The 27,668-nt window shown below is 36.2% G+C and overlaps 1 protein-coding gene across 1 annotated transcript in view; it reads left to right on the top strand.

Annotated features, from left to right (window-relative positions):
* The window catches only part of LOC134541685 (enhancer of mRNA-decapping protein 3), a 48,605-nt gene extending 23,239 nt beyond the window's left edge, over positions 1-25,366 (top strand). Inside the window, exons 6-8 of the mRNA XM_063385301.1 lie at positions 3,581-3,734; positions 8,231-8,448; positions 18,744-25,366. Coding sequence (XP_063241371.1) covers positions 3,581-3,734; positions 8,231-8,448; positions 18,744-19,075 — 704 coding nt within the window. The 3' untranslated portion in view covers positions 19,076-25,366. The remainder of the gene's footprint in view (positions 1-3,580; positions 3,735-8,230; positions 8,449-18,743) is intronic.
* Positions 25,367-27,668: the final 2,302 nt, after the last annotated feature.

The raw sequence follows: 27,668 nt of genomic DNA, 5'->3' as shown, positions 1-27,668 counted from the left end.
GGCGCGGCGCGCTGCGGGCTTGCAGAATTTTGTTTGTTTGTTTGGCCGCGCGCTGGCGCAGCCACGGGCCGCAGTTACTGGGGCGCGCTGTCGTAACAAGCCGCGCGGTGTGGCCTGCACATTGGGGTAGAGGGGGGGTAGTCTTCCCAGATGTTCTAGTTAGTTGTTTAGTAAATTTGACTTCAATAACGAGCTTTTGTTATGGTAGGCGCGGCAGGGCGCGCGAATTTAAGCGCAAGTGAGTGATGACTCGGGGCTCACTCAGGCGGAGGCTATGCGTCTCACCTGTGGTCACGAGTTGTTAGTTCGTTCGTGATGTAGGAATTCAGGCTCACTCAGGCGGAGGCTATGCGTCTCACCTGTGGTCACGAGTTGTTAGTTCGTTCGTGATGTAGGAATTCAAGCTTTCGGGCGGAAGCTATGGTCGACGCCAGAGGCCACGAGTCGTTTAATTTAAGTTAGGTCATAATGTAGTCGTCAAGCTTTCGGGCGGAGGCTATGGCCCTCGTCAGGGGTCACGCGTCATAGTTTTTAAAATGTAATGTTCGTTCGGGATTTCAAGGGCAGGAGAGGCCCCTACGTTATTTTTTTAAAGTAATCGATCAAGAAAGGCTTTTCGGAAAATGTGAGTATGGACTTATCTTTGTTTTAATTTTAAGTATTAATTATGATTTGAGGTATTCGGAAGGACTAGGGAAGTGTTTAGTGAAGTTCTCTCATTCTCTCTCTTGTAAGGTCGTTCAATCGTTAAGGAAGTAAAGAGATTATTGTTTTAAATTGTAATCCCGCTATTTAAATGTTCTTTAAAATGATGTTGAGTATTTGACTTTAAGAATAAAATAATTTTAATTAAGTATTATGTTATTTTGCAAAATCTCCTTAGTTCAGCTCTCACCAGACATCCTGTACGGGATGACGAACCTATGATCCTAGGTACAGTAAAGTATTTTATGAAGTTAAGACTAGTTGATGCCAAGCGAGTTGTTTCTATGTAAAGAGCTACGATTCTCGCCCCCCCCCCCTCTGAAGGTGGATCGTGACAGAAATGGCGGTGGCACCGGCTAGGTGCACGTGACACACGTATTTGGAACGAAACCTTTATCAATCAACTAATTGGACAAAAATTTTAATTACAGGTATTGAAAATATTTTTTGATATTCCTTTGTGGTGTTTCCACCACATTATTTTTTTTCCCTAATTATATTTTTAAGATGATCATAATTTTTTTGTATTGATTTTTTGGCTGAAGAATAGCTTAAGGTGCTTTTGCATCTAATTTAATTATTTTAAATTACTACTATTTATTCCTGGTTGTCCGATCGGCTCTGGCCGAAGGCCACCACTTCCAGAAAGTTTTAGTTGTCTCTAAAACCTGAGTCAAGTGTAAGCTTGTAAATTGTAATATATAAAATGTTGGCAATAATTTGTATTAAAGTTTTTGACGTGACAACGTCTAATAAATCGATGAACGCCGGCTGCACGCACTAAAAAGTGTCCCATTACGCTGTGTCCCATTACGCTCATTGTACGCTTGCGCTGAATCTCTCTCTCTTCCACTCGATTGGAATAACCATCGATTTGACTTTTTCGATGCACATTAAACTTGAAACCCTCCTATTCGTTTCCTACTTTTCCTATCATCGTCCTATCCTTAACAGAATAACACAGATTAAAAGAAGTTAAATAGCAAACATGTATACGTAAAAGTTATAGTTAAAATAATCTCTTCGTTAAAGTAATAAACTTATTTGAATTAATGAGTTCAAATAAAAGTAAATTTATCAATTAAATTGTAGATTTTATTTCACTCCTTCTTTGTATAAAAGTTATAGTTAAAATAATATCTTCGTTAAAGTAATAAACTTATTTGAATTAATGAGTTCAAATAAAAGTAAATTTATCAAATAATTGTAGATTTTATTTCACTCCGTCTTTGTATAAAAGTTATAGTTAAAATAATATCTTCGTTAAAGTAATAAACTTATTTGAATTAATGAGTTCAAATAAAAGTAAATTTATCAATTAAATTGTAGATTTCATTTCACTCCTTTGTATCCATACAAAATAGTGATAATTCAATAAAAATGATTCAATTTTATTGATAAAAGTATGCAATCATTTCATCAATGTTTTGTTATGACGTTATCACGTTAAACTATCGTCTGTAAACCGACTTTACAGACAATCAATTTTTTAGTAACTTTTTATTTGTAATTTTGTGCTTAAAATTTTTGGACTATTACAAGAAATTAATGGGGCTCAGAACTTCGAGTTAGCCGATGGCCGTTAGAGGGCTTGATGTGAGCGGTGGTTGACCGCAGCAGGATAGGCAGTGATGGCGGCGCCAGCGAGCTGGACGGACGCGGTGCACTCTTGTGCGTGCTTCGCGCACTGGGTTTATAATAGTGGTGCATGAAATAAAATACTTTTACGTGACGTTATGTCTAAATAATTCCATGAATGACCAAGTTAAACATGCAAGTTAAACTATTGCGTGGATATCTGCACGCAAATGCTTCGCCACTGGAAACAGCCTTGCGACCGAACACATATGCAGCTATGTGAGAGAGCCGCTCAGGTAACAGGCAGGACCGAGGACGACAAGTAAGTGGCCACGGACTTACATGTTTTTGAATGGTTGTTTGGATCCCGGGGTTGGTAGCAACGGCGATAAAATAAATAGATTGAACAAGTAGTGGTGTGCTAATTTTTTTTTATAATTTTTATTTTTTTTTCTTTCAAAAAAACTCACAGTTGAAGTCCGTAGACATAATGCAAAGGTTGGAAGACATAGAACAAGTGTATTGCGTGCATTGATAGCGCGGTGATAAAGTTGCAGTTAGTGACGTCACAGCCCTTTTGAACTGATGAATTTAGACTTTGCCCAGCACAGAACTGTTAATAGGTTTTTTTTTAAGAGAAAGTAATGTTTGTAATTTTGCTTAGCATAGCAGTGTTAGTAGCAAGACGTCTTGCGGTAGTAAAGTAAGGAGCTCCCAGATTTTTGAGATTTTTCCTTAATATTGTTTTTATATGCATATTTATAGATATTGTATTTCATCATAGTATTCTTTTAGTTTGAAGTGGAAGTGAAGCCAAGTTGTAATAGAATTTACGTGAATGTAGCAGTTAATATTTGATATGTTACGAGCCTTGTAAACATAGCCTTTATTTACTTTTATATATATTTTTTATATATAATTTTTATGAAAATTTAAATATATATATAATTTTTTTTAAAGTACATTTTTTAAGTAATTTTAAGTGGTATATGTTTTAAGTCTGAAGTTTTGCACAATTTAAATAGTATTTCGTATCAGCAATGTTGTGCGAAATAGATACAAACCCGGTCCGGGTGTGGGAGTTGTCTCCTTTTACTCTGGAGCGGAGAAAAAGGGACAGCCTATCACATTTTTATTATGTTCACAGTGTTGATTCCAAAACCATTGGATTATGAATTCTTAGATTCCATTGTAATCGGCTAGTCAATGAAATCTGAATGGGCTTTCCTGGTGGGTGATCGTTTTGTCGTAGGACACACAGAGCGTTGAGTGTACGGGAGGCTTGTTATTGACGCAGATGACGGGCTGGTGATCCCCAGCGTGATGCCGGAGCTGAGACGCCACATCATGCTCGTGGCGGAGCGCTACGGGCTCAGCGCTGAGCGGCAGACCGAGCTCATGGGCCGAGCCGCGACGGAGATGGCGCTGCAGCTGCTGGGAGGTGGCCACAGGCAAGTCTACAGTCAGAGGTCTCTAATCTGGTCCCAATCCAGCTGCTCCCATTCAGATTTTATCAAGTGGATTCTCGCTGTTGACCTTGGTCATAAGTAGAGACAAGATTTCATGGTTTTACTTCTAGTTCAATTTGGTTTTTAAAACAGAAAATTTCGGCGTTATTGTTTTTATTAGTGGTGCACCGATGCGGATACCGATGAATCGTAATCGGCGATTATGGGTACTTTGCCGATTAATCGTAATCGGCGATTATCTTAACGATTACTTTGCCGATTATCTACGTCCCGGCATAATTAAGTAGGTTTTTACCGTGTAATATTTTGTTACACATTTTAGGACGAAATACGGTAATATTTGTATATATTACAAAATTTATCTAATTTCGTCATATCATGAGTACAGATATTTAGTTAAGTTTAATAAATCTCATTGCCTCGAAAATAAAAAATACATTTTTCCTACACGTGTATATTTACGTTTCGTCTTTTTTTCTGTTATTTGTTTAGTGGCCTTGTACATTACCTATAGCCAGAGACGTAAAATAGATGGCACGCAATCAAAATACCACAAGCAGTTGCAGTGGGTTCTATGACAATCGATTTTTTCCGAGTCGTAGTAACGGTTCAAAATCGTGGTCCCGATACCTTCTAGAGTTTATCACTGCGTTTTACAAACTCGTTATGGGAGTCTTTGGTAACATTATCCGTTGTGTTATTTGTATGTGACGTGAAAATTGAAAAAGTATTTATAATTTTATATATTCAGTCAACATAAATAAAATCACATGTGCTAGAATTGGTTTTGAGTCATTTTTATATAATTATAGTGAGATGGCGAGTAGGGATCAAAAAAGTGAAGTGTGAAAACATTTTTTCTCTAACCTCAAGTGAACTAAATAAAGCAACATGTTTACATTGTTAAACGATAATTTCTCGATGGAACCTTATGTGATAGTCGATAATAATGCTAGTTTTCCGCAACAAAAACTTACCCATTGTAAATTACAATAAATATTATTAGACTGTAGTTAAAGTTTTTACAATAACAAATATAGATGGACGTTAATTTAATTTACAATTTGCAATAACTTAATAGTGTATTTTATATTTTATACTGTAATTATAACTGTATTCTCAATTTTACCTAATCTTGATATTAAATTTGCATGGGAAAAATTTTTGTGTGCATTATTACACTTAAAAAAAATTTGTTCACTATAATCGGTAACTGAATCGGTATCTGCCAATTATTGCTCTCACAATCGGTAATCGGTAAAGTCATATCGGTGCACCACTAGTTTTTATGATAATAAAATCTGTAATCTAATACTTACTCCATCAAAATAGTGGTAAAATTTGTACGTTGCATTTTTACAATAATTAAATTGTAATGAAATGGTCTAAAGCATATACATTCAGAACATTAACAATAAATTATTGATCATTTGTGGTTTCAAAGTGGTTCAATAAGGGATGCACAATAAAACAAATTAATTTTTCGGATCCATGCACTTTGGTACAATTTTAGGTCCGGAAATACCACATTTTTTGAATTTCAAACATTAAAAGATTATTTTTTTATTATTATTTGAATTAAGTTTTGGTTAAAAACTACTTAATTCTTGGGTGCTATAATATGGTGTATTAAGTTGCATTTCAGTGTTATGCTGTGTTTTGACATGGCTTTTCAGGGTTATTTCAGTTTTATCACAATTCGCCATATAATCTTATTCCTAGTCATCAGGTTGCATTACTGTGCTGCCAGTGTTTGTAGTTCACTCAGAGTTTACTTTTACTGTTGGTTTTCATTTTAGTACAGTACTGTTCTCTAGATTACATTTCACTCTTCACTGGTTTATTTAGGTAATGATATTTTGAAGAACAGATGAATCATGGACGCAACGTGACATCAGAAATATTATTAAACATTAATGCTCATCTGTATTATTATTTGTATTATTTCTTTCTATGTAACAGCTGTTACATTTTCTTTTGAATACCATTATACTGTTTATTAATTTTTCTTTAGTATTCCCGTTTAATAATCCTGAAAATCACAAATGCAGCATGGTGGTGTTCCTAAACATGACTGACATGTAGTATTATAAATTTTACAAAATATGTAAAGCACATGTCATTTTTCATTTCACCAATATCTTACACATGATAAAACTGTATAAAGTATTTGTATATCTTTAATTAAGGTAGATGTACCAGTAGTCGTCATGCTAAGAAGAGTTTTATAAAAAAAAAAATTGTGTACATAACCTTGTAGGTGTATTACTGCCCCTACATGTTTGTTTTTAACCTCAAACTTTACTCTACAATGCTATCCAACACTCTTCGATAAACACAAATTATTTTTGTAGATTTATAATTTTGAAAAAAGTGTGATTTCGAGCCAGTAGTCGTCATGCAAATTTTCGTGTTTGCCAGTGTTCGTCACATGTTTGTGCCAGTAGTCGTCATGTGCGATTTCGGCTGCATTAGTTTTAATTCATGGATCCAGAATGATAGTATTGTACTATTTGGGCTTCAAATTTTATTTGGTACTATATTTTAAACATCAAAATGGCATTTCATAAAGATCGTTCAGTAATATAATGAATAATCCTCATTAAATTTTGAATTTACTTACAGCACTCACGGAACAAAGAGGGACAGCACATAGAGCTGTAGCAAACCGAATGTATTCGTTACTGAGTAATGGGTGTGCCGTCTAGTAACGAGAAACGAAACGTTACACACGGCTGCATTCTGTTACTCGCATTTCTCGTATATTTTACGCATGCGCGCGCATATTCAATGAATTTACGATACAAAGAACAATGTTTGTTTATTAATAAAGTATAATTTGGAAATTCCTCGTCTAAGTTTTTTTACTGTTTATTAAAGGTATTATGTGTGTAGACAAAGTTTGAGATTGGAACAGAAACAACGTAACAAAGTATTTTTTTACAAATTAGAAATATGTATGTTTTTGTTTTTCACTATCGCGTATTTTCACGTTTTTTTTGTTCTTATCTTAAAAGAGATATAATAAAGCAGCTCTAATGAGATTTAATTGTTTCTTGGTTAACAAAAACTGTTTAATTATCAAATATTGTTAATTGTTTATATTCTATTTATTATTATTTACGCGACGTCATACTGTACGCGTACGCAATACGACTTAATTCGTTGCTGCAACATAACATAGCATGTTATGCGATATCACAAGTAAAATATAAAAATGAATCAGGGCCCGCCCATCTTCCTACCCAAGGGCGATTTGCCGTTGTGTTTATCGAACAATGTGTTCCTTGGCACACTATTTTTTTCCGCTGCTCATTTTATACTCGTACCATTCGCTACATCTTTAAGAGCAGCTTCCATGGCTGACTCTTCATACAACAGTATTTTCCGTTTTGGCATTTTGCCCTGTAATTAAAGAACGAGACACATTACAATGTTTAGTTTACTTATTAATGTCAAAATATATATCGAATGACCCCTAAATTAATGTAAACAACAATGCCTACACAATTTTTGCAATCAATAAAGTAAAGTAATTTCCGACCCAGAAGTCGTCATACACATGCATCGGAAGTCGTCATAGGTGACGACTACTGGATCTGATCATAATAACGTACTTTGTCTATTAACAACAAAGAACCAATATTATTTAAGAACTTTAGGGTGTAACTTAGCACAACTTTAAATAAAATATTAAATGTACCAGTGCTCGTCAGGTATGACGAACACTAGCAATACAAGGTTTTTATTGATCCAGTTTTCGTCACCCTAACTAAATCATACAAAGAAAATGAATTTTTTTAAATAAACACTTTCACCTCTTCAAGAACATTTAACTAACACATTCAGCACAAAACATCACGAATAAACATGAAAAATTACAGAATTAGAAGTAAAAATGTGCACTAACGTCCTTAGTGTTTTAGTATAGGAATTCCCCTATTTATCTTCACTGCTCTACGAACTTTTGATGCACGGACTTTTTTTGATTGAAAATAGTGTTTGTTCCGAAAACTATTGTGGTAATTTCAGCTAGAACGTCGACCAAATTTTTGTCAATATTTAAGTTGGCGATATATTGAGCTACTTCTCTATTATTTACATTTGAAGTTGCTAGTGACGACCATTGGACCAGTGACGAGTACCGGTGCACTTACCTTAAATGTAAGAAAAACAATGAATCATCTGTTTATTGATTTAATGATTTGAAGCACTATTAAATTAAGTCATTCACCATGTTTACAATTACCTGATAATATATTGTTTTCATAGTTTGATCAACAATAGGGTTTTTTATACTACATACTGGATTGAGTGTCTGAGAAAAAGCTTTATTGCCAATTTGACCATTTTATGTGTGGTGAAAATGAGTTTCGATAAGTATTTATAGCTAAGCGTATTCATTTGTGCATGATTGATTGATGAGACGGGAAGGAGCATCCTGAAACGTTGAAGGTGAAGGAGTGTGTGCGGGGCAGGCTGAACCCTCGCAACTCGCACCAGTGGCCGACGGTGGTGGCGCTGTGCGGGCCGCACCGCCAGGGCGCCACGGGACTGAACTGCGCCCGCCAGCTGGCCAGCCACGGCGTGCGCACGCTCGTGTTCCTCCTCGACACGGCCTGCGCCACACAGCAGCTCAAGCAGGAGCTGGAGTTGTACCGCCTCACCGGCAACAAGCTGATCTCCAAGATCGCCGGTGAGACTGCGTGTTCGCGTCAGTCGCGCTGGGTCACGAACTGTAGCATCTGTTGCTAACCATTCTGCCAAGTGGTCACTAGAAGTCTCACTGCAGAGCATAGTAGCGCTTTCAGCATACAGTCAAACCTCATAATTAAAAACCTGAAGGGACCATAATTTTAGCACTTTGTAATAAAGAGGGTTTGCATTAACCAAACTATTGGGATATCATGACAAAAATAATTGATTGAACTGTAAATGCCTATATTTACAACCATAAAGAAAATTATATACACTGTTGGTAGTATAAGCTGGCTTCACTACATGCTTAACAATTTGTAAACACTGAAGAAAACAAACACAATGCAAAACTTACAGAATAAATCATAATACTAACTTCAATTTCAGTTTTCATTCTCTCTCCATTGTCTACTTCTTCGATAATTTTAACTTTAACTTGCAATGTAAGGTCATTGTGTTTATGTTTCGCAGTCATATTACAAAACAACTCATACTCAAAATTGAGGTTAAGACACATGTGCGTGAGCAATGGAAAATATCAGAACTTTTTTTCCATAGATTGTTTAAACTTCTACCTATGTACACTTCCGACAACTAATATTAATATGTAACGTATAGAGTACTTTCCTTTTTCGTTTTCCGTTTACAACATGCATCTTTTCTAGTTTAGTTACTAACATCGCCACTAGAGTTGAACTTTTCATCTTGTTTTTCGACCATTTTGCGCTATAGGATACATACATATATCTTTGGAGAAACGTTTGTTTACATGACGGTTATGAAGACTTCGGCGGTGAAATTCGTATTAACCGTTTATTTATACACGTTAACAGCTACTTGAGGGATCAAAACAACTTCGTAATTCATATTAACCGTATTTTGTATTAAAAGTACTGAATAACATAGGAAAGCATACTTTATTTTCTGGGACTGTGAAAGTACTTTGCATAAACAGGAATTTCGTACTAAGCGGATTCGTATTAATGAGGTTTGACTGTATACCTTAGTACATGACCCGATGTAGAAAACACTGTCAGCTCTTTAGTAATGAAAATTAATATATATACAGTAGAACCCTGTTATAACGAATCTGAAGGGAGTCATTTATATGTTCACTATAGAGGGGAAACTTTATATCTGGGAAAACTTTTATATTGGCAATACATACTCAAAAGTAAAATCTTAACTACACATAGGCCTAAGCCAAGAAAAGAACGAATGAAAATACTCAAAGCAACAGTTTTATGAGCAAATGCATATATTATTTTTAATGAACTACACATGTACAAACTTTCTATTACCTAATGGTTCTTGGACATCGACGTATTATCCTTTTTTCAGGCATTTAATACTCTGTGACGTTTTCGCAGCTTGAGAAAGAAGATTGTTCAGCTTGTTTAATATTGTACTTAATGTGGATGTTGCAATTCCCAGTTCCTTTGCTATTAACACGTGCGGGACAGTGGGATTGGAGTCTACCTTTTCAATAATGTCCAGTTTATCTCGCACAGATAATGCCTTACGTTTTTTTCCGCGTTTTCACATTTTTTTATGTACGTATTTCTTATTGAAGCACATTTGCAGCTTAATAACACGAAATTCTTTTTACCGTCAAAAGTAAATAAACAAAAAATAACGAGTCTGGCACATCAAAGATCACTACGTATCATTTAGTATCGCAGTTGCTAAAGCTGGAACGAAATTTTCTTACTTTCTATGGAAAAATTTAGTCCACAGAGTTCCCTCTAGTGGTAGTCTTGCGAACTTTACTCAATCAAAATGTCCGAAACGTGAACGATAAAAATGAGACGTAAAAATATTGAATTTGCTGCTATAATGTACATACGTATTTGTGTGGTGGTAATTTATGTTTAATTTTGATAACATATTAAATGTACACGCATTCGCCCATTCTTTAACTATGCAGGGAAAACTATTTTTTATTTTCATCTAACTGATCACTAGGCATGGTCGGGCAGAGAAATTTGACTTCGGGCGGGCTCGGGCGGGTAATTGTCCAAAATTTTCGGGCTCGGGCAATCTCGGTCGGGCATCAAAATCAGTTAATGAAATAAATTTTGAACATAAAATAGTCGTACTTAAGTTTGCATTGACAAACCTGAACTGTTTTTATTTATTTACTATACCGCACTGATATGAAAGTTAAACATTAAACTAAAAAATAGAGTGCATATTAATCTTGGAAATAAAGTGCTTATTAACTAAATTGTGTTTGGGTAGCTGCTTGAAGGTTCATTGTCACTGCTGATTGACCTACACTTCCACTGGTATCCATTTTGGTAAAATAATGACATGAATTAAATAGAAACATTCACAACCACTTTCTGCAAATGCCACGCAACTACAATGTGTGTAATTAAAGTCAGCTTATAATCCTTCTCGCGCACAGCAAGCAGCTCCACCGGCCTTGAACACTACTTTGTGACTATTGAGCAGTGAGCATCCGCCGTGCGTGCGCGCGCGTGTGTGTGAGAGAGAGAGAGAGAGAGAGAGAGGCGGGCGACCAGCTGCATCGTTAGTCAGCCAGCGAGAGTAACGGTAAATGCTGACCTTGACCACTTCCGCTTGCTGCAGGGCTCGCTCTCATATCTGTCTCCCCCTCCCACAAACACACTTGCTGACCGGGCACCTTCTTTATCTTATCTCTCACGCACACTCACTTCACCGGCTGGTGCCGGGACGGCGGTGGCGTGGCATGTTCCTGCAGCTGCCGCGCGTTCCAAAAAAAGAAGCTTTGTTTACTTGCGCCGTGCGGTATTGCCGTTTTCCAAGGTGCCCAATATTTTCGGGCACTGAAATACCCGCCCGGAATTTCGGGTATACTTGATACCCGAAACACTGCCCGAAATTTCGGGTACCCGACCATCCCTACTGATCACCATTTATGGCTACACGTAGCCCACCGAGGCCACTCGAATACGACTTGTTTATAATATGAACAGTGGACAATCGAGTAGCGTATTGCGGAAAAAAACTTTAATGTGATCCAGAATAGACGTTTTGTGAAAAAACTTGTAATTATATGAAAATATTTTAGATAAATGTGCATTATGTCGGCAAAATTTGTTCGTGGTACACGGTAAAACGTATCAACATTGACAAAAGTTGTGCGCTATATCCAATAAATTAATACCTCACATCATTTTGCCGGGACTGAGACGGAAATTCACAATAAACGGGAATTCATTATAGGCGGGTTCACTATAAACGGGTTCTACTGTATATATATATTAGTGATGGGTCGAATCCTATTTTCACGAATCCGAATCTAGGTTTCAAGAGTCAAGAATGAAATTAAATTAAATTAAAATTATAACAAACATAAAGTGCTTCTTCATAGCACTTGTTTGTTCCTGAGGTTGTTAGCTGCATTTTAAGTTGGTAATTCGTAATGATTTTGTAGTATTTTAAATGTCTCTAACTTATACCAACTAACCTGTTTAGCAGTATCACATTATATTTATGCCTAACTTACTATTTGATAAAATGAAAAACTACTTCAAGTATCACAATGCCACAGTGCAGTATGATTTGAAAACATGTCAGGAAATTAAGAAAAAAATTTTTTCAATGTTTTTCCCCCTCTAAACAAACTAAAAACAGTTTTGGGTTTCAGGAACTATTTTAAAAAATTTACATAATATCATCTCCATGTTAATTGTAAATAAACGAGAATATAGGTTAATATGTTAATAGTGTATTATTTTTAATTTTTTTTTTGGAAGTTTACTGGGAAACCACTTTTTTGTCCATTTGAAAAACATAATTTTTGAGTTTTGTTAAATAATGAAATAAATATTCGTAAAACCAGGTGTAAATATAATATGCATTGAAGGTTTTTTTTCTTTTTTTTTCACTAAATAATCAAAGATATGAAGACACAAGACGTACAAACACAGCATAAAGATCAATTTATCATGTTTGTGGTGTTCTTAAATAAAATCAATGGGCTTTAGTGTAAAAATTACATTCAAAATGCATGTATCAAAATACTTTGTTACCGTATTGGTCCGAATATAAGGCGACCATTTTTACATAAATGAGAGATGCGAAAATTGGAAGTCGCCTTATTTTTGCACCCAAGACGTCTGCACCACAAATATTAGTTCCAAGCTGAAAGCTACAGTAGAAACATTGTTAAACAAAATGTTCACGATTTTTTATATTAACTAAAACTTCATTACCTCACACGGGGAAAACGATTAATCTACCCAATATTGCAGTAATTCACAATTGTTTAAAGTTGAAAATAAAAATATTTGTTCTTAATTAAAAATGTGATGTTGAAGCATCTCAAAATGGCAACCTTTTATTACACAATTCATATTTGTACTTTGTGTACAATCACGTGTTAACATTTACGGTAATTTATTTTCAGATTTTTAACGGAAATACAGTAGAATCTCGTTATAGCGAGCACGGTAATAGCGAGAACACGGCTATAATGAGGTATTTTTGAGGAATTTACGGCGTGATCGCTTGAAGCGCGCTTTTGTTATTTGTCTGCTTTATCTCCACCCCTTTCGCTCGCCACTAGACATCTTGCCGTTGACGCCTGTCACATTCTTCAGCCTTGCAGTCGCCACGTAAGTGCGTGGCTTTAAAAATAGAATCCCGTCCTTTCTTTCTTTTATCAAACTTCCGTCTGCACTAGAACTGTAGCAAACCGTATGTATTCGGTACTGAGTAAGGGTGCGCCATCTAGTAACGAGTAACGAAACGTTACACACGAATGCATCTCGTTACTCGCGTAATGAATTTACGTTACAAAGAACGAGGTTTGTTTATTAAGTAAAGTATAATTTGGAAATTCGTCGTCCAAGTTTATGTATGTTTTTGTTTTTATAATCGCGTATTTTCACGTTTTTTTTTGTTATCTTAAAAGAGATAATATTAAAAAGCCGCTCTAATGAGATTTAATTGTTTCTTGGTTAACAAAAACTATTAATTATCAAATATTGTTAATTGTTTATATTCTATTTTATTATTTACGCGACGTCATACTGTACGCGTATGCAATACGACTGGATTCGTTGCTGCAACATAACATTGCATGTTATGCGATATCAGAAGTAACGAGTAACGTAACGATAGTAAAGAATACATACGGGTACACATTTTTTCGTTACTTTTACACCTCTAGTAGGCACTACCGTATTTATTTCCGAATCGCTAGGACAGTTTTCTTGTAACTTTTGTTTCGGTCAGTTGTTGGGGTATCTGTCCGGGAAAGGGGTGGTGATGGTTTGAGTTTAATCACTAATTTATTTTCTAAAAAAGTTGACAGGTTTCTTTAAATGAAAAAAGTATAGTTTTCCAGCGACTATTTCGTTTGAGGCGTACGTGCGTTGCCGCACTCCTGCTTTTTTGTAAGGAATTAAATCGTCGCACTACACTAGCACCAGCTGTTAACTACATCCCGAACCAACATGGCCGCCAGCAGTCAGCCCGCGTCGACAATAGATAGCAGGACAATGCTGCGTCGGCCGCGGGCTGAGATGCTATACTTACGTGGCGTGGTAGGGTATTCCATTCTGGTTATTTTGACGCAATCGGTGATCGCATCCGTACTTATGGGGTATCGTTTTAAAGAGAATTCACACATCTACTCACAGAAATTAAGATTTCGTTAATATAACCTGTTATTTTCCAATTATACAGGTTTAAACACAATATTTATGCTATTTTCGGTTAATTTTTATTTTTTGGGGCCCAAAATTTGTCCAATTCGGTTATAACGAGGACACGGTTATAGCGAGGATCAAACCCGGAACCGTGACACCTCGCTATAACGGGACTCTAGTGTATTTGTATTAAAATATCACAGCTATTTTCAGAATGATTGTTTACATTTACAAACAGAAAATGTTAAGAACATTTCGGATGTAATGTTTGGAGATTCACGGCTGCCAACTGTCTTTCCACAATATTTCTTTGTTGTAAAACGAAAATTGCCGAACATGCACAAAGACACCATATTTACAGGCATTTGGTACGTTGCTTCAAAAGCTATTTTAATAATTTAACAGTAATTCACTCTTTATTTATGTAAAAACCTTTCAAACAACATAATTATCATAGATTGTTCTTTAAAATTCATAGGACAGAGACTCTCTGTCAGAGAGTAATATGGACAAATATTCGCGGTCACGTCACCGAAGTTATTCATGGCTGTATGCTTCACCATGGCAGCTAGCCACTTGTTTTGTTCTGGGAAGCTGCATTCTTTGTTTGCTTTGTTAAGTTTAACACACTGCTAAATAGTAATACGTAGCTTAAGTGAAACGGATAGTTAAATGCGGTATTTTAAGAGTGATTAATAGCCATTGTAAAAATTTTAAATTCATAGATACAGTAATTGTTTTCTTTTGACTTTTAGGGTAGGACATTCAAACTTTTTTTAAATAAGTAATGTGATAAATATAAATTAATTGTTATACATAAATGCAAAAAGGATTTATCAACACAAAATGTATGTCTAATGAATTTTCACATTAATTTCTACCAAAATTATTTTTACATTTGTTTGGCCTCCTGAAACTGCAGGTCGCCTTATATTCGGGGTCGCCTTATATTCGGGCCAATACGGTATTAAGATTTGTTTCCTGTGTTAAAGATCTATGACCCGCGTGACGTTTTCAGAAATGGCCTCAATCATCTCGCACAAACAGCTGTGTTCTGCACCAAATTTTGTTTTTCAAAAAAAAAAAAAAAAAAAAGTTGATAAATTTTGGGAAAAATTTAAAAACAGAATTTTGTCATTTTCTGCTAATTTCACGCTGCACCATATTTTTGGGTCCCAAAATATGGCAACCTATACATTTATATTTGTTTCATGAACTAAGATTTTCAGATGTGTGATGATGATATGTATTAATTAGGGGTGTGCGGGATCCCGACGCTTCGGGAAAAAAGTCGGGAAAATAGGCTTCCCGAAATGCCGGGCGGGAATTTTATTACTCCCGAATTTTTCGGGAAATTGTTTAAAAATTTACAAATGTTTCCTAATCATGTGAAAATGTTTTCTATTAATTCAAACTGTTTTTACAACAATATTTATTATGGATTCGTACATTTTTGAAGGGTTTCCGTACTATTTAAACGCAAAACATCTTTTAAACTTATGCCGATCGTAGCGACAGCTGTGGTGTGCAGTGAATTATGATAATCGTTTACACATATCTAATTGGAATATAAAAAACGTACATGGAGTACCTTAAATATTGTATGCGTTCATAAATATATTTCTTCAAGGGTACAAATTTTCAAGATACGTGAATAGTCAGTTATATAACGTTATTGCCGTCACCATCGAATACTTAACCTAAAACCACTGTGTGTCCATAGACACAAACAAAACACATGCGCAATCCAACCTTTTCGCCAAAGATATAAGAAATACTAGACTTGCGTTACATAACGAAGCGTAACCGTTCTCATTACTTGATAGCAGTGGCGATGTAGAGAACTGTATTGGCACTTTGAAAAATATGAAATCACGTAGTTTTACACCACTGCTCACGAGTATCTAAACATCTATGATTTTGCTTTGGGAGAAAAAAATAGTTGTTTACTGTTTAGTTTGGCGGGCTTTTTCGGCTGACGTTACGTTATTACGGCTTGGGCAAAGTATCTGTTCCTATTTTCGATGCCGTTGTATATTAAAACAAACTAGCAGCCTAAAAATAATGGATGTCGCAACCGATCAGCTTGTTACTTGTAAACCTAAAAGTGTTTGGAAGTATTTTGAACGTCTGACAGACAGTAAATCCCTGGCAAAGTGTCTCGTGTGGAAAAATTTTTGAGATGCGAGCATGGTAGCACGTCTGGCTATAAAAAAAAAAATTTGAGGATGCTAAAAAATATGAAGTCGCCGCTGAAAAAAGGGCAAGTAAAGCAGACAAAAGAAATAGCAGCAAAAAAAAAACAACTAACTTTGCAAGAAACGTTTAAATGGCCATCTTCTCATATTATAATTAAAAATTTGCCTTTTTATTTTATTTTCCCGATCCCGTCCCGTTTCCCGCGGGAATAATTTATTTTTCCCGAAAATTTCCCGCAGTACAAAAACCTATTCCCGCACACCCCTAGTATTAATACATATATATTAAAATTAAAAGAATAAAATTTGATGAACTGTATTATAATAAGTATGAATATAAGCAGAAATAAGCCGAGTTAACTTTTGCCAGTGTTGAATTTTTTTAATTTACTATTTTTGCTCAAATATTTTTCTTATAATCGTTTTTCTTGAATCACAAATATTTTTCCTCGAATTCGGAATCCTTTGAATACTGGAGATTTGGTGGGATTGGAGGATTCAACCGGCCCATCCTAAAATATAAATATTTGCACAGTTTTTATGAGACGTGGCCACTTGGTCTTGAGCATAGAAGTAACTCAAACTTGCTTTTCCACATTAAATGTAGGTACAAAATTTTGGGGTGGCACTTATGAAGAAATGTGAATTTAGAGAAGCTGTAATAAAAAAAAATATTTGTTTTGTTCTCTGTCAGCTAAGAATATTGTACTGGAGAGCTGTTACAGATGAAAAGGGAGGATGTAGAGAATGAGAATTTTTTCACCCACTGGCCATATTAGAAAAATGAAGAAAAGAGCCCTGCTTGGAACATGTCAACCAGCAGCTTTATAAACAGCTTTTATGTTCTGTAGCAAAGAAAAAGAGACCACATACAGTAAAGCGTGTTAGAACACAACCACAGCGTATGTTGCTAGTGGATACAAAGGTATAAATCAGGCTCAAGCGAAAGTGCTTCCCAGTTAATTTAAAATTCTAATCTCCGACATCCGACAGTTTTTCCTGGTATTGACTACACACAATACAACTTGTTTGGCACCTGTCCCAGCTGAAAAAAATATTCATACCATAAGTTTTATAATTTGATGACTTGTTAAATGAAACAAACGACATAGAAAAATTCAGAACTGTTTGAATTACATATTTGTATTGCACTTGTCTGAAAATAACGCTTTCCATCCTTTTTCATACAATTTTAGCATAAGTACCACTCAATGTGCCACGAACTCCTTGCAACAGCGACACAAATATGTTTGCATAAGAAAACCAGTTTCATTTACAGGAGAATAAATATGCATTAGACTCCAGATTATCCGGGTGAGGATTATCCGGTTTGCAGGTTAATGTGACATATTTTACTTCCCTAAACGATAAACAATTTTTTAAATTTTTTATTTCCATACACGCACAATGGCAATGACACTTGTATAACATTAAATTCGATGAATTAATAATGTGACGAAACATCAAACAATATTTTGCTCTTTCTTCAATAGCTATTCACTTCCTTCATTATATATTTATTTCCAGTGATGCCCAAGTTTTCAGCCAACCTTTTGTATTCTGCCAGAAGCTTTCTGGGCTAGTTTACCTCTCACATTCTAGGATGTGCTAGTCACAAATCATGGGGTAGAAACGCATCTAGTAAATAACGGTGTCAGAAATTACGTTAACAGGTTAAATAATCTTTCTAATAATAACAAATGTTAAGTTTATGCTTTTTAAAATCTTATTACAACTGAAATATATCTCGTATATGAAAAACATTACTGCGTATTTTGTAACTCCGAAATGTTGGTAGCATCTACTTAGGAATGTTATGCCCAAGCCTTTTTATGTAAACAATGCAGTAAATGAATTATTAAATTTAATTTTATATGGCTTAATCTCAAGATGTTATTGAATATTTATTTAAATGTATGGCTAATGTATTTAGATATAAGTATATTAGTACTGTATACTAATTTTAACGGGAGTAGAGTCTTGATTAAAATGGTAGTCAGCAAGAACACTAACCTAATTGAAAAACAAATTATTTTGATTAAAATACTCTCTTATAGAAAAAAATGCATTTGACTAGCACTTTTTTGATTAGTGCTCTGTTTACTGGAACAAATTAGGGTGTTACTTCGAGTTGGTTCCTGTTACAGTGTTTGTCTAGATAGTTGGATAAAAAAATATAAGGGTGGTGTTTTATATATACACACACACACACACACACACATGTATGTATATATATAGACGCACACACACTTTGCTTTAACAGTCTTTTTCGATTATCCATGGATCCCTTACCAGTCATTACCCCAGATAATTGGTAGACTGCCGTATTCAAGTAGAGTTCATGATAATGGTGGAGACGATGTGAACGACCCGAGGGCTAGTTGCACTTCAAAGTTAATCTGTTTCGCTGGAGTGGGTCGCACTCTGGAGCTGGGTGCGTTGTCGCGCAGACCTGCCGCTGGGCTCGGTGGACCTGATAGTCCTGGCGCTGGCGGACGACGGCGGCGGCGGGCCGGGCCACGCCCTGTACCACCGGGCCGCCTCGTGGGCCAACGACAGCCGGGCCCCGGTGCTCGCCCTGGACCCCCCGCCGGCCGGCACCCCGGGAGTGGACACCAAGCTGTCGCTGCTGTCCTTCCTGCCCCTGGCCCACGCCCCCCACAACGGCCGCCTCTACCTCTGCAACCTGGCGTGCCCGCAGCAGGTGTTCGAGGCGACCGGGGTCAAGTACGCCTCCCCCTTCGGCCCCAAGTTCGTGATCCCGCTGCACCTCAACACCTGAGCTCGCCTGCAGCCGGTCACACCTGTCTCGCTGTACTGAGTAGTTGCAACCACACCAATTACAGCAGTCATTCTGCTTTAAGTTCTTGCACAGTTTTGATTTATTTGTGTGTTTTAACTCTCTTATATATTTTAATTCAGTCTTAGGTTATACGAAGATCCGATCTAACTTGAGGTACTACCGTACTTTTAATGTAGTTTCATTTTTTTTATCAGTGGTACAGTACCACTTAAGTCACGTATTACAATTGTTAAACATTGTAAATCAATCAAACGATAAACTTTGAAAAGAGTTTTTAAAAAAAAAAAATAGGGACCCATCGTACAAAGTTCTTGGGTTGTGTGGACGCTTGCGATTTCTTGTCGCTGCAACTTAAAATTTCTTTCTGCAGTAGTGTTTAGTGTAGTGTGCAGTGTAACTGATAAACCTCTGATTCTTTAATAGTACTGAAATGGATTTTTATGAAACCACATTCTTCGTCCTTCTTTTGCTCCATGTAGAAGCAAAACTACATAAAGACTGCTATTGAGTGCATCTGATATCAAGCGTAAAGATAATGAAAGGTCAATTTTACAAGGTATTCAAATATTTTTGAGATATCGTTGTGAATTCTTCTGGTGTTACCAAAAGAGTAAAAAATTTTAATTAAAAATATTTAAAATAAAAATATTTTATAAATTAAAAAATTAAGTTACAAAAACATAATCAATTATGTCTTATTACTATCAGTTATCACACCTAAATAGCTATCCCAGCAGCAAAACTATGACTGAACAATTGCTAATGTACAAAGTTGCATGCATGTCCATTTGACTTCTTGACTCATTCACTCTAGTGACAATTTTTTCACAATGAAAATGGGTCTGATTGCATCTGATCTTTTTAATTGCAGCAATTATATAGTCACACATTCATGCATTCACATTAAAAACTAGTGCTTCATTGTAGCACAAGTGGATGCCCAGCCGTCGGGCTTAAATTTGTGTGTATGTATTTGTTTTGTACATTAATATAATTTATTTTTTATCTAGTAGCTATTGTAATTTTTCGTGTATTTTCAATGTAATCAAATGTAGTCGCTTGTGCCTAGTAAATTGTTGTGGCTAAGAAAATTTTAATTTTGTGGGAATTTTATTGTTACAAAAATGTTAAAAAAATATGTTTTAAAATTGGAATGTATAGTTAGTAACAAGATAAAAATAAAATTTTCATATAGAGTACTTAAATAATGATGTGAAATTAAATAAACTGTAATTTTTATTATATTTTACTACAAAAACACATAATCTTGCGAGAAATTAAATTGTTTGATTGTCAATGTTTACATGCTTTTTGTCATATGTGTATATAATAAGAAGGTACATTTTAGTGAATAATAGTGTGTATAGCATTATATTTTAGCATTGCTGGGTAAAAAAATTACTGTAGTAGTGGTGGTGTACAATTTATGCTTCAACTAGTCTTATAGCTTTTGCCAAATTAGCAATATTTACATAAACCATTTTGTTAGTTACTTAATGTTTCTCTTCATTGTATACTTAATTCAGCTTAAGTATTTTTTTAGATTAAAAAAACAAATATTCTGCAGTGTTTTTGCAGCTGTTTAGTATTTCTGAAGGTCAGTCTTTGCAAGTAGCTGTAGTGCTTGCTCTGTGATGTGACTGGATTTTATGAACATATTTGTGTGATATATTATAGTTTTTTGAAACTAAAAATATATTTATTCATAGTGTTTACATATTTATTTAATATTCCATATTAACTCTTATTAACTGTGGATATGTAAGTGATTAATGTGTTGTAATTTTGTAGTAGTTAAACCTAAATGTTTGTACATTTGTTAAAACTACCGTGAGAAGGGTCATTGTATGGGTCGCACCCTTGATTTTGGGCAAAAAAATTAACATTTTCACCGTAAGGGTCGCCACTGTGTATGGGTCGCAGCACCAGAGTTCCGTGGATACAAGTGAAGTGTTCCTTATCTCAGCTTATTGGTGCATAAGAAATACAACATCGGCGTTGACCCTCAGCTCTTCTTTGTCTGTTTACTAACAGACTAACAGACCAACAAGTTTTAGTAACAGGTAACAAGATAAAAGAGAAGACTGCTATTTTTTATACCCTTATTTTCCTTTCCTCCATTTTTTTTTAACGTGGAGCGAGAAGAGGCGAACAGCTACTTTTGTCAGTCATGGTTTACCTAGTTTACCGCGAGGCTAGAGGAGTGTAAAAGCTGCTCTTATAAACACCAGTGATGGCTGCAGTTTTTTCATGGTATGTTCAGTAGAAAGCGTGGGAAATCTCATTCAAAAACAATAATGATTGATTGGACACAATTACGTCATGAACATCTGTCAAGATAAGACACGTTAATTGTGTGGGTGCCAGTTCGTCCATATGGCCTCACGCACACGCGCACACCTCTTGCTCCCATTCCCGCTGGTGGTTTATTTTTAGATTTTCCCTTCCTCTCCTCTACCTCACAGGACAGCAGACGCATCACTTGACTGCACTGCAACCAGTCGGAAGGCAGACACGTCACACGTGCAATAACTGCGCTGTACACGTAACTTCACGCGACTGCTGAGATATCTTGATTAAACAATTTATATTTACTCGTGGAGTTATATTTATTAACAACCAACATAGGTTAGTTATTTACTTACATATTCAACCACACAATATAATATTATTTTTTAGCCAAAAATGCGCATATGGGTAGCATTACATTTCTTATACTAAAAATTAGCTTAAAATATACGACCCATACTAGGGTAATCACGGTACATATTTACAGCAGTGAGTCACAGCAATGGAGTTCTTAATAATTTAGTTCTGTGTATCATAAGTTTGAAGAAGTGAATCCTGATACTGGGTGGAAAATGGGGATAATTAAGAGTATAATGTATGTTGTATTAATTTTATATTAGAATAATATATGAATTTACCTGTAATGAAGAAGTATTGTAAGAATAAATAATAAATACATAAACTAAATGCCTTACAAAGTCAACCTGAATGAACTGATTTTATGTTTTTTACTTGCCAATGATTGGGATGATTTTTTTTTCCATTATATGTTTTTGTTGTAATCTTATCAAATTCATAAAGAGCCAAAAAAAATATTATTGCCATACGGGAAATTCTATTTTTAACACAGGCCTATCTTAGGGTCTAATTAACAGTTATAATATGACTTAGTGCCGTGACCATGTGGCAGATTATCAAATGAATGCATTGACAGGACCGAACAGCTAGATGCTTGTGTACTAACTGGCCTGTCAAGAGTGTTGTTGGGAGGTTACAGTCAGTATTGAATGTTATCTACTGAAGGTCGGTGGCCAGTAGGATGTGGCTGGAACTTGAATTCCATCCGCTCGCATGTGCACTGAATACATCCACACCACTTCTCTCCAGTTGCCTTTATATTCCTTTCTACTCCATCTAGTTGCTTATATATTCCTGTCTACTCCATCCACTTGCCTTTACATTCCTGTCCACTCCCTCCAGTTGTCTTTGCATTCCTGTCTATTCCCTCCAGTTGCCTTTACATTTCTGTCTACTTCCTCTGATGCTATCCATTCTATGCTGCAGGTATTGCCCGCCCTACATTTCACAACCCCTAAAACCTTTCATGACAATACTGTTGATCTCTTTCTGCGGTTTCCCTAGAAGAAAATTTTTTACTTTTTGGAATAGTGAGAAAATCTTGGTAAATTATGACCATGCATAGTCAATTAAAATGCCACGAAATATTCTAGAGTAGAATTTTAACTGCCAATAAAAGTACCAAATGTAAATCAGTGTGGGGCTTTAAAAATATCTATTCTTTTAAATGAAAATTTCTGTTGTAATGAGATTTCACTGAACTGATTTTAAACACTGAACTGGTGTTGATACTTAAACCATATTTCGTACTACAAGCACCAACCAAATATTCCCTCATTATTTAGTCGACTAGTATCCGTATCAAGTAAAACTTTATGCACTTGGCTGTTGTATTGCAGATTATATTCATTTCCTAGCTAAATTTGTTTGAAGTTGACATAATTTCCACCGCCTAAAATAATTTCCTAGTTTTTTTAACTCGGGATCACGCATGACTTACATGATTCTCGCCACCCCCTCCACCTACCAACAGCTGCGAGGGAAAGTTGCTCTAATGAGCGCTCTGTCCGTGCAATTCTCCTTTATGCTGGTACTGCCAGTGCACTGCATGTTGCTGCTGTTGCTAGGCCAACCATCAGCAGTTTGCTCCCTCTCATATTCTCTTTCTACAAAACAAAAGAACTTCCGCTGAAGGCTGTAGCACTCGTGCTAAAGGCCCTACCACACTGTCAAATTTTTGCTTCCAAGAGCTTTGTTGAGCAATGATAGAGTTCTATTACAAGCCACAATTTTTTGTAATTTTATTTTTATTATTTTTATAGTTATTTTGTATTTCTATTTCATTTTATAAGATTTTTCTGATATTAAGGAAAACGAGTACTATCATGGACGAACTTCTTTCTCCTTGGCGTCTAGCGAAGCCTTCCTTCTCTTGCGATTGTTAGTGAGCATCCCACATCCCACATAAAAGAAATAAATAATTTTTACCTCAACACAACACGTGGCAACAACTGTTGGCAAGAATTGAGACTACTTGCTACATGTTCTTTTGCATGAGATAAATTAACTGTCGCCGCTGAACGGTGCCAAAGACAAAAGTCATGTAGCCTCATAGACTAAGTAGTCTCGTAAACTTGTATCTATATAATCTCGTAGCCAAGTAGCCAGTTGAAGCCTTGTAGTCTTGTAGTCCTGTAGTCTCATAGCTTCGTAGCCCCCTAGTCTTGTAGCCAAAAAGCAGATAGGCCTAAGACTATTTGGAGCCAAATACTTTTGATGCCATTGACTGTTGGAGCCAATGTCCGTTGGGGTCAAAGACCATTGGAGCCAAATGATAGTTGGAGGCATTATATCCTGTTGTAAAATATACGATCGCATCCTACTGAGTTGAATGTGCTTGAAAATGTGCTTCCATTTACGTGAATTTGCGTTCAAATGTGCATTATTTTCGTTAAATGCTTGACCTGTGTATACATTACGTTTTCGGTGTGATCATTACGTGTTCAGTGTGTACATTGCGTGTTCATTACACGTTCAGTTTGTGCATTACGTGGTCATTGCATGACCATTCCGTGTACATTGCGTGACCATTACATGTATTTCTTGTGCATTGTGTGTTTATTACCTGTTCAGTGTGTACATTGCCTGTTCATTAGGTGTTCGGTGTGTACATTGTGTGTCCATTCCGTGTGCATTGCATATCAATTGCACGTTAGAGCACTTGGAGCTGATGGAGCTGTTGGAGCTGTTGCACAATTGGAGCATTTGTAGCAAATGAAGCATTTGGAGCAAATGGTGCTTGGAGCCTATCGCATATTGGCGAGATAATATTCCTGTGACAAGATTGTATCACACCACGTTGAATTTTCGTCCATATGTGCTTCCTTTTTGATGACCAATGAGAATCAATGTCTGTACTGAGGACATGATTGGTTTCATGGTTTGCAGACGAGTGATATATTGGTGTGACATTGAACCTGATCTGTTTAAAATGTTGGTCTCATATTGTTGTATATTACCTCTTGGTTCGGAGACGCTTGGTCTATGTGCACAGAGTATCAACGAAAAATATATTTTGGCTACTGACTGGATGTGTTTGACCACCTACTGGATGCACCTTAATGTCAATTACGTGCCGGGCCACGGACTGAATGTGCCCTGTTGCTGACTGGACATTTCGGCCACAAACTAAATGCACCTGGACGCAGATTACGTGCCTGACTACGGAATAGAAAGGCTTAACTAGCAACTGGATACGTCTTGTCACCTACTGGATGTGCTTTTTTGGCCACTGAATATACGTGTCTGGCCTCAGACTGGAGGTGTCTAGCCAACAACTACTGGATATGCTTGGCCACTAACTGATCTTGTTGGTCTGACCTCTATCTGGAAGTGCCTAACCAACATACTGAATATGGCTCAACACTAAATCATGCCAACTACTGGACACGTCTTGCCACCGAATGGATGTGCCTGGCCACCTATTACGTGTCCGGCTACTGAATAGACATGCCTGGTTAATCAACTGATATGTATAACTGACTTCAAAACACATGAGAAGGCATGCAAAGGACTCGCTTCGCCTTATAAGAAGACTATAAATCGAGAAATGCTAGTGATCTGTTTGTTTTTGTTCTTGTTGTAGTGTAGAATTTTTGTAACAAAATTTATTTTGTAAAAGAACTGGTTTTTTATTTCTCGAACCTGTCACTTTTGTAGTATTTTTAATAAAATTACTTTTTTTTTTATTGTCTTATGATAGAACAGAAGATGGATATTGTTCAAATCAATAATTATTTAATAATTTTTTTTTTATGAATTTTGGAACTTTTCCTGAATTTCTAAGTAAAAAATAATTACCAAAATGGTGGTCATAGCAGCTTACTGTAGGCTGGTTTGTGAGGAACTTTAGCCTCTTTCAGGACTTAAACCATATTTTATTGAAATGAATATTTTTACATAAAATTAATTATTTTTTTTTGCATTGAACTGATCAAATCAATTTGTAAATAAATAAATAAATATATATATATATATATTTAATTTTTCCCAAATTTATAGCTAAATAATTACACTGACGCCACTCCCGCTGCCTGATTAAGTTTTGAGTGAATTTTAAGTTGAAAATGATCTCAGGGGGAAAAACGGGGATTCGACCTCGTGGCTGCAGGCATGAGTGCATCGCAGGTTTAAAACTACCTGGGCGGTTCTGGCCATCCAGGACGCCTTGAAAATAAACTGAAAACCGACTGGAAAGATACTGCACTTTATTAAGACTGTTACACTTGCTTGTCCAATGCCTGGCCGCGTCTGTTGTCAGACCGTCACTTCACGATAGGCTCGATACCTTGACGTTGCACGCGAACAGGATAGGTTGCAAACTCGTGTCTAATGATTTATCCTGTTACCGTGGTTAAACTGAATGCTGCGGAAAACTAACGCGGAACTGATATACTGCAACTGTTTATGTGGTGAATGACGGTAAACATAGTGACGCCACTCCCGCTGCCTGTTTTAGTTTTTTAATTAAATATTAACGTTGTAAAAGATCTCAGGGGTTTTAACGGGGGTTCGGCCTCGTGGCTGCAGGCAGGAGCGCATCTCGGTTCGGAAATTACCTGGGCTGTTCAGGCCACCCAGGACGCTTTGTAAATGAATGGTAAACGAGTTACAGGACACTGCACTTTATTCAGTATTGATACACTCATTCGTCCCGATACTGGCCGCGTCCGTTGTCGGTCCGCTGTGACACGCGTATCCCTGTACGTAACGGCGCGCGCTACCAAGATAGATTGCAAAGTTATATCGATAAGCTGAAACAGTGGATTCTCGTCCCTATGAAAGGTTTAGCTGATAGTCACGAAACTGGTGTTGCCACAACTTAGGCAGGCCTGTAAATACGTATAAAAGTTCCTGTGTTCAGGATTGTTTGCAGTCTAGCCTGCTACGAAATATTAATGTCTCTGAAATTACGTGGACACGCCAGCTGGAGACGTACACGTAAAAGTCCCTTGGAAATGAAAGTTATTTAGATAAAACACACGTTACAAATTACACATTTAGGATGATGATAATTAAAAGGCAAAAGTTAGTCAGTGTTATTCTCAACACTTATTACGGAGGATCTACGACGATGACGATTAATTGGCTAATGAGCCGAAAATTGCGTACCACTACTACGCGGTCCTTAAACTGGACATGGAATTACGTATGAAAATAAAGTTCCCTGATGGGAAGAATTTAATAAGTTAAGAGTCGCACGAAATATCGTGCGACTGGGTTGGGGTCGGCGCCGAGCAGATTAAAAGATTTACAAAACTTACACTATTGCTGAAATGTTGAAGAGATGCTAGAGCTGATGGCCCGACGTTCGCGGAGCGCCCGAACCCTGCGAGCTCCCAACGTGAAACGCGTAGGGATGTTGGAAAAATATCGATATATCGAAATACCGATATTTTTCATACGATATATTAATATATATCGTTGATATTTTATCAAAGATATATATCAATATCGATATTTTTCTGCGATATTTTCATAAATAAATTTAAAAAATAAATAAATGTCGTTAACTGCATTTACCGTTTGGAAGTTTTTCAAGAAGATAGACTCTAAAAGTGTATCTTGTAATTTGTGTGGGAAAACCTACAAAACGAGTGGAAACACAACAAACCTAGCAACACATTTTAAAAATAAGCACCAGCACGCATTCGTTCAACTGCACAAGAAAAGTAACGATACCAAAACCAAAAAAGTTGGTTGTCTGTAAAGTCGGTTTATGGACGATATTTTAACGTGACAATATCATAACAAAACATTGATGAAATGATTACATACTTTTATGAATAAAATTGAATCATTTTTATTGAATTATCACTATTTTGTATGGATTCAAAGGAGTGAAATAAAATCTACAATTTAATTGATAAATTTACTTTATTTGCACTCATTAATTCAAATATGTTTATTACTTTAACGAAGAGAT

The sequence above is a fragment of the Bacillus rossius genome, assembly GCF_032445375.1.
Source record: "Bacillus rossius redtenbacheri isolate Brsri chromosome 4 unlocalized genomic scaffold, Brsri_v3 Brsri_v3_scf4_1, whole genome shotgun sequence".
Lineage (NCBI taxonomy): Eukaryota > Metazoa > Arthropoda > Insecta > Phasmatodea > Bacillidae > Bacillus > Bacillus rossius.
The sequence above is the reverse complement of the archived record's forward strand: the minus strand, read 5'-3'. Positions and strand labels throughout refer to the sequence as shown.